The sequence below is a fragment of the Mizuhopecten yessoensis genome, unplaced genomic scaffold (genome assembly GCF_002113885.1).
Source record: "Mizuhopecten yessoensis strain PY_sf001 unplaced genomic scaffold, ASM211388v2 scaffold11091, whole genome shotgun sequence".
In the NCBI taxonomy this organism is placed as follows: Eukaryota; Metazoa; Mollusca; class Bivalvia; order Pectinida; family Pectinidae; genus Mizuhopecten; species Mizuhopecten yessoensis.
Genome location: NW_018408875.1, coordinates 1,047,435 through 1,059,513, shown reverse-complemented (window position 1 = coordinate 1,059,513; position 12,079 = coordinate 1,047,435). Strand labels below are relative to the sequence as shown.

The 12,079-nt window shown below is 35.7% G+C and overlaps 1 protein-coding gene and 1 long non-coding RNA gene across 4 annotated transcripts; one reads left to right on the top strand and one right to left on the bottom strand.

Annotated features, from left to right (window-relative positions):
- The first annotated feature begins 1,531 nt into the window (after window positions 1–1,531).
- Window positions 1,532–6,150, top strand: LOC110465553. The gene is made up of 2 exons (XR_002464623.1): window positions 1,532–1,733; window positions 2,777–6,150. It is a non-coding gene; the product is annotated as an uncharacterized LOC110465553 (long non-coding RNA).
- Window positions 5,566–11,995, bottom strand: LOC110465552 (thiamine biosynthesis multifunctional protein ThiED-like). 3 transcript variants are annotated; one of them, XM_021521465.1, is made up of 6 exons: window positions 11,898–11,995; window positions 10,566–10,634; window positions 9,673–9,808; window positions 8,246–8,372; window positions 7,940–8,126; window positions 5,566–7,244 (listed from the first exon to the last, which is right to left on the bottom strand). In XM_021521465.1, the coding sequence occupies exons 2-6, from the start codon at window positions 10,614–10,616 to the stop codon at window positions 7,056–7,058; spliced, it is 690 nt and encodes a 229-aa protein (XP_021377140.1). In that variant the 5' UTR covers window positions 10,617–10,634; window positions 11,898–11,995; the 3' UTR covers window positions 5,566–7,055. The 3 variants fall into 3 exon arrangements, with proteins under 3 accessions (XP_021377140.1, XP_021377142.1, XP_021377141.1); XM_021521467.1 differs by lacking the exon at window positions 11,898–11,995 and adding an exon at window positions 11,778–11,872; XM_021521466.1 differs by lacking the exon at window positions 11,898–11,995 and adding an exon at window positions 11,774–11,861.
- Between the last annotated feature and the right edge of the window lie 84 nt (window positions 11,996–12,079).

Here is a 12,079-nt window from a genome sequence, read left to right as displayed (position 1 = left end):
TTGATCAGTCGCCAATATTTTTTTAGGATCAGATGAGTAATAAAAATCAATAAGATTTCCAACATTTTCATAGAAGGATTTTCTAGCATGCTTTTTCATGTTATTAACTTTGTTTCGGTGTTTTTGAATTTAGATATATCCCGTGGATGTTTAGAATGCTTGGCTGTTTTTCGTAATCTATCGCGTAGTCTCATATTTTTTCTCAGGTCTGAATTCATCCATGGCTTATATTATCGTTAGGTCTTATAGTAACTTCTTTATGTGGTATTGTTCTTTAAGCAAAATCGATAAAAAAAAAAAACAACTCAGTAAAGCGTTCGCTAGCCGAATCAACAGAGTTACATCTAGCAAAAAGAGTATTCCAGTCATATTCCTCGATAAGGTGATTAAATAATACATTTTCACCTCTTTTATATAACCAAATTTTTCGTTTGTAGACGGGTTTAATAAATAACGGGACAGAAATATATGCGACACAACCTTCGTGATCAGTAAAGGAGTTTTCGGTAGCTATGACGTAGGAGTCGGTGCAAGACAAAGATTCTGACACTAAAATTGGATCACGTAAACTGGACCTGGTGGGACCTATTCGTGTAGGTTCATTTATAACATTTTAAAATTAAAAGTATCAATAATGTCAGCAAAAGCATGATTCTCGGACATGGTTAGCATGTCAACATTGAGGTCTCCTATCAAAATAATATTTCTCGATAATTCTACAGCATCGTTTATTGAAGCCCGAAGATTATCCCAAAAATGATTATTGTGACAAGCAGAACGGTATGCTGTCCCGATTATTAGACATTTGTCAGGAAGAAATACCTGAAACCATAATACTTCGGTGTCGGGGACTTCGAGGTCAACCAGCCTACTAACTTTTAAAGCCTCATTTACATATACTAAAATACTCCCGCCCGCAAAATTTCTATCGAGTCTAAAAGGAGAGTGGAAGTCTTCTATCAATAACTCACCTATGGGGACCTCAACATCAAGATGCGTTTCGGTGAGACAAATTATATCATATTCACCTGCAATGTTTTCTATGTATTCAATTTTATTCCTTGCACTCCTAATATTTAAATGAAAAATAGAAAGCTCGCCATCCACGGGACCAGGATTCGACTCAACATCCATATGCTGTAATACTAGCAACAGCAAAATAAACAGAAAATCGTTATTGTTCACGTGCGTTATAAGCGTAATAATCATTCAACAATTTACAAATTTTGCTATGTTTTTTAAAACTATGCATAAATAGGCAAGCAAAGTGAAATGTAATAAGAAAAAATAGAAACGGTACATTTTATATCCGTATGCTTTGGCATAGAAAGTTCCGATTGCCACCCTGTGTGACATATAATCATTACCCATTGTCAAAAATCAAGCAATTGTGTACAAATCTATCAGGGTGACAAATCAGAGTTATTACAATGTAGTGTGCATAGATCCAGTGGTAGAAAATGACTAATACGTGAAAAACGATACAAAAAGTATACACAAATAAAATGATCAATATATCTTCTTGGTGCAACATAATATATAATATATAAAACTGACCGTGGGGTAACTATGGTCAGAAACGTAGTTTTGTATTAACGTAAAGCCGGGATGTATCATGTTTAGACATGACAACAGGTGGCGCCGTACAAAACGCACTGCACTCTAACAGACGCTCTCAACATCGCTAGCAGACGACAAACAATTAAACTACAATGACCGGATAACAGCTTCAGGTAAGAGCTTTTATATAAAAAAAAAAACACTTACAAAGTAATTACAGGGAATTTATATCTTTCGAATACACAGACTATATTTTTTTTATATAAAACATCAGAATTTGTTTCACACGAGTTTAGGAGTACCGATAGGAAATAGCGAGAAACATCCCACATAACAACCCATACAATACCACTGGCTCGTCTATTTTAAAATAATGTGCGAGACAAGTTTTATTTTAACCTGCAAACAAACGTGCACGAATGAGTTGACGGGGATGGGTCACATAGTATGACAATTTAACGGTACAATGCAATGCAATAATATTGAATAATAATAATATTAATAATAAAAAACAACAACACCAACACAAACCCCAGTTAAACATAACTAAAGTTGTATAAGCCAATGATTACTATGTAGGTAAAGCAAACCATTCATTATATAGTACTGTACACTGCTAATGAAATAAAATAAATTTCATTTAACGTAGTACATTTTATCAGGTACAAGTATATTTCATTAAGTGATGTTGTCTCTAACTACACGTGATGAAAGCTTGGGGATGGTGTGGATAGGTCGTATATCAGGGCCAGACCATACCAAGTAAAATGTATAAAGCTTACGTGGATACTTTAACATGCGGTTGATGTGAGTGGGGATAGGGGGTAGCAATTCAGACATAGTGTAACATATGGTTTACATCCGTATTTATAAGCATTTGCTGAGAGTGACGGATGGGTGGGTTGGAAGTGAGGGTAATATAAAGTGTGTACCATGCATACATAATATAACATGTATGAAGTGTACATGGACACTTGCACCTGCGTTTGTTGGGGCGGGTTTAGGGTTAAACAAGCCATGCCTAGTATAATATCTGTAGCATGTATGTACAATTTTAACCGCTGATTGCTGGGGGTGGGGCTGAGGGTGTTTGGGGATTGTGTCACTAACCACACATATTATAACATCTGTAATTACATGGATATCTGAAAGTACATTGTTAATTCAAACATGCAAAGAATCACTTTAAACAAAACTCCAATTACTCATCTTGCAGCTGGGTGACAGCATAATCGTTCGAGATAAGGATCTTCTGATCATCACGAGACTTTTTGACAAAGATTGAACCGTCCCTGGTCCAGAACATGTCTATTTTCCCGGCGTGTTTGAGCTGATTTAGACGATTTACCATGGCTTGCCTCACCTTGGTCATGGCTTCAACTATCATAATGCCAGAGCCTCTCATCAGTTTTTTGGCACCGTACACTGATTGTCTGTCATAATAACGGACGAAGCGCACTGTCACGTTTGCTCGACTGTCCCGCATACCCCAAGGATGTGACAACGAGATATGGCTGAAAGCTGAACCTTAACTTTCAAAGTTTTGTTACAAATGTCAAGAATGTTCGGCGGGAATACTGTTCCTGCTGCTCGAGTATAGAGGCGTGCTCATCTACCCTCCTCTCCAGAGTGGCAATCTTAGATGAAAGAAAATCGATTTCTACTGCCTGTTCTTTGATTTTATCTTTCAGGGGATGGATAACAGCAGAACTCATAGCATCACTTATGATGTTTTTGAGTTTCTCGTCATTCGACACGATTTCTGACACTTTCTCCATAAGCATTGGCTTAATACAGTTTAATATGGTAACATTTACTGATTCTCTTACAATCACTGATACAGGATCCAAGAGGCGTTGTACAAGTTCCTTTATGAACGTATCGTTGGTAGAGCTTTGGGCCGGGGGGATACTTGGTCGCCGACAGGGGATTTGAATTGGAGAAGTTTTTTAGCGGCCATATCTATAGAAAAATCCGGTGATGTTTGGTCTAATGTCCGTTTATTTGATACAGGAGTGGTGGCTACCAAGGCTTGCTCCTCAGAAATTACATGGATAGGACACACACTGCTCACCTGTCCATTCTGGTCAGTATCGGCCATATTTAGTAGAAATCACGGTACACTATTTTGGAAAGTGTTAATTTACAGCAACAGCAGTGACTTAAATCTGATAAATAATTGATAAAGATGTTCAAAGAAACCTCACAAAGCAACGATCCAAAGCTCAATATTCAAAATTCAGAACTTACATTGAGAACTCAAAAAAATACCCCACAGTAGGACGACGACCAGTCTATCTCATCTATGACGTCATTTCTCCTTTATTGGATGAAACTGACCACACGTGACGTTGGCTTCAGGTCATGTCATTATCAACTACGTAAACTTTCGTTAGGAGATATGTGTTTTCAGTATCGACTCGATTTTTAGGATGTCATTTGACTAAATATCCCCTTGAACTATTCTTTTTCTGCAAGATACATGTTTATGTTAAAACAAAAACATCGATCCTAATTGGCCAACATATTTCGTCCAGTCGAAACTCTTCTTTAAGTATAGACTAGTAATTTAACTGTCGCCAATTTAAAGTCTTGTCTTTTGTTGTAACCCGGCCTTGTATCTCGGTAATGTGCCCTCTGTGCACTAGACAATTGACTCTCTGTAAGCCGGCGTCAGCTTCCGTTCTGGTCTAGTGCGGATGTTTCTACATGGCTATACAGGATAGCTAGTTTTTGAGTAAGCTTGATCTGAGAACGAAGTTATAAACAGACTGTCATCAAATAACTTCCCCTTCACAAATGTTTTAATTTCATATATTTATTAACTTTCTTGCAACAGCTAAGACAAATGGAGACTGGTGCCTACAGAAACAACGTCGAGAAAAGGAGTAAGGAAGTGAAAAAACGGAAAACAACTATACCAAGTGTTGCTATGGGGGCAGTGTTACTATGGGAGCAGTGTAACTATGGGAGCAGTGTTACTATGGGGGCAGTGTTACTATGGGAGCAGTGTTACTATGGGGGCAGTGTTACTATTGGGGTAGTGTTACTATGGGAGCAGTGCTACTGTGGGAGCAGTGTTACTATGGGAGCAGTGTTACTATGGGAGCAGTGTTACTATGGGAGCAGTGTTACTATTGGGGCAGTGTTACTATGGGAGCAGTGTTACTATGGGAGCATTGTTACTATGGGGCAGTGTTACTATGGGGCAGTGTTACTATGGGAGCAGTGTTACTATGGGAGCAGTGTTACTATGGGAGCAGCAGATCGATTCTGGAGTTCTTTAAATGTCTCCTAAATAAACGACACAGTAGAATGTTTTCCATTTCCAGTTGTTTATATACACAGGTATAAACGTAACTCTGTTATTGAGATATCATTTGTATTTTACATTAAGTTATCAATCCCCCAGATTACGTCACCTGCTATGCATATAGACTGCCCTTCGCGTGAATGACCCAGTCATACTGCGAATGTTAATGCATTTGCTTCATAGTATATCATATGAAGATTTTCTATTTGAAAATTATTATTTTTTCATTCATCAGCCCTGATTCTATTTGAACACCCCCACCCCCCACCCTTATCCCTTATAGCTTCGAATCATAATAGTGTACGTTCATGCGAGACCCGCACAGGTCAGGATTCGTGAAATTGTCTGCCTTCGCAATTTGTATATTAGTGTTACGTTTCGAATTTTAGTAATAAACTCAATCTATCAGTTTAATATTAAATATATTACAATCGCTAAAAGGCAACTTCACTGACTAACTAGCAATATGCCTACTCCCTACAAAAAGTCTCTACTGAGTATAGAATTCGTGCAGGGATGACAAATCATCATGACGTAACATACCATCCTCTAAATATGTATCAGAAGTGTAAATATATTAAGAGAAAGAAGTTTCTTACAACGACCCGTTGGAGCTAGGAATAAATTACCGGAGAACGCTGTACGTTGACATACTCTGAACTGTTTAAAATAAGAACGAAACAACTAAAGCCCAGGTAAACCATGATTTATTATGCAATAAAGCAGGTATATGAATATTTGCATATAATGGTAGTTATAATGAAGTGTACAAACGTAGTTATAACTGCGAAGAAGAGTTCCATATTCTTCATTTTCTTAGGAGATGAAGAAACTAAAAAGAACTCTTAGAATTACTGCATTCTACACTGATTTGAAACTACGGGGTTCAAGTGTTTTCATACCTGGTTACATATTTCCTGGAATTTACAGCAGACACCATGACGGATGGTAAATTGAATTTAGAAAACGTTGACCATTCAGCAGCATATGGTATCGTCACTTTTTTCCTTATCATGCTCTTGCGTATAATGTATGTAGTCTATGGTCGTTCTTTCTTCGTGGGTCGACTTTGAGTACCGAGTTCTGATTTATCCATTGTTGTTGGCTCTGCGGTATGTCTTGTGTGTTATTGTAGTGGAATTTGTGTGATAAAATCTACCTTAGATTACTGGACATCTTAAGAGGAGAGAAATGTTAATGTGTGAGTATATGCCAGTTAAAATTTAAATGAACACGACAATTTGGCTTTGTTGACATGTACTGAATGCGTAAAAAAACCCTATTGCGTTTATATGTTTGTCCTCTTGAATCCAAATCCTTAAACTTTACATGCGAAAGTAAAACCTCGTTATTCTTCCATTATCTGTTTAGAAAAAGTTAGGCTTATTAGAATATTTTGGCAATACATCGAGGAAGGTGTATAAGAGAATTTAAGAAACCAAGGAAAAGCAGAACCTTGAAATTTTCGGGCAGTAATCGAGACGGCAAATTCAGCGAGGGGTGTATATTGCGATCAAGGTTTTACTGCATTTCATTTGGGATATTCATCTTTTAATCATCCAGATAATATGTGATATGAGATCAATCACAATTATTAAAAATAATCAAATATAGGTTTGTGTACATTGCTGGACTCTATTTTTGATATGCCCTTACGACGTCAAAATATTGATGCCCCTAAATAATAAATTCGTTATTTATAGCTGATATTGATCTGTAATCGTATTGCATGGAACATATTTACTAGTAGTGTGTACAATCGTTATTGTTGTAGCTTATGAAATATGCAGATTACCGTAAACTTATGTGGTAAAATATCATTTAATATTTGTACATGGCATAACAATAATCATTACAATTAGTTTACTATAACAGAATCAAGCACATTTATAACTTTGATATCTAGATACCGTCACAAAGATGAAGCCAGCTTAGTGCTATAAAGATATGATCACTGCATACGTTCAATGTCCTTCTGTCATGCATATCACTACAGGGTGAAGGTCCGGTAAGCAGCATGGTCTTCTACCATTCGGAACACCTCGCCCGATTCCAGTTCCTTCCGTATCGGCCCATTCGGAACACATCGCCTTTGCTATCTTTGCTACCTAGCATAGTTTCGTAGAAAATGACGAAAGGGTATTCCGAATGCGTATCGGCCGACAAGTTCCGAGTGGGTCTTCTACATCATGAGTTGAGCCGAGTTGAAAAACTCGTATTCACCTTCCATGCACCTGCTGTACACTTTTAAAGCCGTTTCCTTATCAATAGTGGTCCCTGCGGTATCCACAAATTCGTCTAGCTGCTTATACCCGTCGTAGGTAGGATCAAAATTGGCGTTGTACCAGTCCGTATATACACCGTGATTAAACTGTAGTATTATACAAATAATCGTTTTAGTTGAAAAGTGTTAGAAAATACTTAAATGCTTAAATAAACTTTGTTTACATTATTTACCGTGATTAGCCTGTGGTATTATACAAACAATCGTTTTAGTTGAAAAGTGTAAGAAAATACCAATAAACGTTGTTAACATTATTTCCGAGAGCTTGGCTAACGAGCAAGACTCCTTAGATACTAAAATACAATACACAATCTAATGATGATTATATGAAGTAAATCTACGCATGGTAAGTTTTTGTACATATTTGCACGTATTGAGAGTAATGACGACGGCGACATCATTTTGATACGTACCTGCTGTCTGAATTAATAAATACAACTTATTTATATCATGAATGTAATGTAAGAATTCCGATTGGGGGAAAGAACACAGACATACTTGCCGATTGATTGTTTGGTTGATTGATTGAATGAACGAATGAATGAATAATGAATGAATAATGCACTTTTTTGACTTCATCAGTGTTTGTAAAATATACTTCAAATTCAATATTTTCTTTGATATTGAGACAATTACGTGTACTATATTTTCTATATGTCAAATTAAACAATTAATAATTAGATACTTGTTGATTGAATAAAAAAAAAAAAGGATTAAGATTTTGAATCTTATACAACGATATCTACGTGTTGATTTAACCAATAACTACAATATATACTTGCCGTTTGCAGTTGCTGTCCAAGCCAGGGCCACAACTTCATGCATGGAATCATTGCTACTATCATGTAGATGGTGTCCTTTGTAGAAGCGACCAAATGCTCGTACTCTGCGTAGGACTGACAGGCCGGATCGAGGTCGATACCTGTTGCGTCCTTGATGTGCCACTTTGTAAAGAGATCTTGGTAATAACTGCAATGATTGAGTGGTGATGCATCATTAGATTGTAGATAAATATTATTCATGAGTGTGTGCTTTTTATGCATTTTAATCTACATTCAAACTATTATTTATCGTAATATTATACTTACCTTTCATAACTCCCCGACTCTTTTTGCAGATACGCTTTAAGGTCTCCTTCCTGGGCTCTACTAGCAGCCACATCAATAGAGCCTTTGGCCTTGTAACAATAGACAGAGTCCTGTACCATGAATCCCCCTGTGGGTTAAAACATGTAATGATATGTGTAAATCATTTAATAGTCAATAATAACAAAAGGACATCAGTATCCAAGCAAATCTCATAACAATGAATATCAACACAACTTTGTTTTACCTGTAATGTGTGTATGTTTTACCTGTAATGTTTACAACAACATCAACTGTTTTCGCCGCTACATCGATTTGTGACTCATGAATGATCGCACCTTTAAAATTTATTGATATATAAAGTTTGCCAAAATAAGTAACACTGCATCATACAGCTGTTTTGTCCTTCTAGGTCTCATTGGTGAAGCTAGTGGCCGAAACATTTGAAATTGGTCTGAACTACTCGTGAATCCGGAGCAAGTGTGTAAATATCTTGATTGAAGAATTAAAAAATGTAGGTGAGTGATGGTAATTTTTAAATTAAATAATTTGTAAAATGTTTATATCATGAACAGTGCCACTACTCAAAAGATATTACTGTGGCTATCGAATTACGGCAAACCTCGAAGCAAAAACTAATAAATCCATCAGCAGAATCTACCTCCTTGTATTTTGTAAGACGAACGTAACACGAACAAGTGCCTGCACCTTTAAATTTTGCTGACATTATATAGTATGCCAAAATAAAATAAGCTGCATCGTGCAGATGTTTCGTACTTATATTACTCATTGGGGATTCTAGAGGCTAAAAGTTGGAAAACCAAATAGGTCTAAAACAAATGAGGTCGTTAATTCATTATTAGGACATTACAATATTTAAATGATACCTATGGTTTAAGTAGATGTTTCCGTTAGTTACAACTAAACACAAAATGTACCAGATTTAGTAGTTATGTCGGACATGAACGTTTCAATTGATGAAAATCCCATCAGCTATTTTAGAGGCTAAATTGTTGGAGTTATAAAACCTGTGCGGAAAGTATAATTAGTAAATTTTGATATTCGTGTAAGGGATAAAAGTATTTTCTTCTCTTCTAAGGCAAACTAAAAACACGATGTTTTGAGAGATTCAGGTTGATAACATATATGGACAGGTTTCATGGTCGCCATCACGTTCTCTGTGGGAAATATTCTATTTCCTTGTACGATATGAAGGTGTTTTAAACTATAAATATGCTCATTAGTGTGCCTGGTTGGCTTGTTGTTATAACCCCGTTCGTAATTTTAAGCAAATGAATGTACTTGAATTCGAAAAACATTTACATGACGGGTATTGTCAATGAAACAGAAAACGCCTACCATTCCATGTTTTTGCATTCTACAAATGAACAGGTTGATAGATCAAAGTTAAACTTCAAGACATAACTCACCAAAGGCTGTTGGATTCAAGTTTCCTTTGCCTACTCCCTGGACAAAATATGTAGCTAATGCTTTTTGTCTTGTGGACTCGGTCTGTTCCCAGAGGTACTGGGATAACGGTTCGAGGTCAGTCTTAACTACCTTTCTCTTAAATAAAACAAATGATAGAATTACTAGGAAGTTTTCAATCATGCAAGTAATTATTTCAAATGCTAAATGCAGAAATGCCTTAATGCAAGAACAAGCAGGTAATATGCAGTCGAATTTCCGTCAGTGTTTTTTTTTTTATAATAGTAATCATGATTGTTGCTTTAGTTTTAGGTTTAAATAATAATATCTTTCGATAAGTGTATCTGAATTATTCATTGATTTAGAGTTTTTCTAAAATGGCAGTACATGAATTTAACAATTTCATATATGCTATTCCATTTTGTAATTGTGATAATTGAAGTCACTTTAATTTTAGGATTTAAAATATTCTTTCCATAAAGGGTATCTGAATTAATAGTTGTGAGATTTTTAAAACTGGTAGTACATGAACTTCAAAATCACGAGAATCACGAATAATGGAAGTACCTAGTCGAAGTAGTGAGATAAACAATGTGAACATTTTTTATCTCAACAAATATAATGGATTTAATTATCGCATGCTTAAACAACCTTATAACGAAAAACCAACATTCAACTTCTTAAATATTTACTGCTTCATATGTGTATTGCATTACGTCCATTGAGGACAACCAAGTTGTTCTTAATACTAACAAAAATAAAAATGCATGTCAAGTGTTTCAAAACAAATGCAGAAATGCATCAAAATGGCAAATGTGCATATGAAACACTCATAGTGGAAATGCAGTCAAAATATAGATATACTGGAGCCATCATAATTATATCACAATTGTACCTTTGCTATATCATGAACATGGAGAGACAGTCGCGGATTCCGTAAAGCCATGGTACGTCAGTCGGTCTTCTGTTTAAAACAAAAAAAATCTGTAATTTTTACACTGAAAATGTTACTGCCACTTTTGAATAATTAGAATAGTGTATTGTATATGATGTAATAAATGACGTAAAGTAAAGATATGTTTACTTAAACCCGGAATCAATTTCCTATTGTATTATATATTGAATAACTGCAAAAAGTGTATTGAATATGATATGATGTTTGACGAAAAAAATCCGCAAATTAAGCGTCAAAACAGTTGGGCAGAGTCAAACATATAATCGAAAAGACAACATCGATTGATGCGGCATCATATCATAAGGAACATGAGACCAAAAACTTTACCAATCGTAAATTGAAGATTAAATGGAACCATTTATTATCTTATTCATTTTTCAACATGGCACATATGTCTCTTTAAAAAGCTGTCATTTCGTATATGTTCAGGATTATCTAAGCAACAGTAAAATGTAAACTTAATACTCAAGGCTGGCATGGTACTACAGAGGAACAGAGAAACGATCGAGAATTTACGTTTGTTATAGAGCCTGTTTGTAAGATAGACATTGTTGTGATATTGAAAATAAATGTCAAAATATGGAGCTATCGTTAAGTATCTGGTGCCGTCAATTTCATTTCAGGGCAAAACATTAAAAACACATTAACTGTATGCATCGTCGAAATCCGGGGGTTCCGCGCATATACGTTCTCTGCACCCATGAAAAATGTCATGGCAAAATCAGTGGTGCATTGGCCGAATTAGGTATTTGATTGGTTCCAGGTAAAAGAAAACCCTGACCAATCGCTAGGCTGATACCTGCCGTTTGAAAATAACAGAGGATCGAGCGACAACCGATTTCAAAGCCGATCAATATCACGTGCATACGACATAACGTATGAAAGTAAATGAAGTCAAATCAATCAACAAATTTTACAATCTTTGTTGTTACAGCTTCTTCTTGTCCTACATGAGTTTACACATGTTCTTCACGAAAAATGTACTATGCATTGTGATCTTTATTTATAAAAGTTCTACGGTCGTCTTGTGATAACATATATAAATTGAAAAAGAAAATGTTGTTGAATTATGAATGTTTGATTAATTATTTTTAGTTATTATGTTACATGTTTCATATCAATAATGTTAAAGAAAATGAATCACGTACTTACTTCATTGTTTTATTCCAAGGAGTGTGGCAATGCAAAATAAAACATTCAGCAAAATTACAGTCATGATTTTTTTTTATCAGTTATGAACAGAATTACATCGAAATAGAGAAAACTACTTGCGCTTTAGCAAATACAGGATGTCTGGCTGTCCTTGTTAACGCTGTTGTGAAGTACACTCATCCAAAGCAATTGTAAACTTTGTATAATCCTGTTTTATATACACACACCAACCAATGGCTGACCTACCTGGATGCATGAATGCACATCTGTGATGCTTACTATGCACATTTTTAATGCAAGTA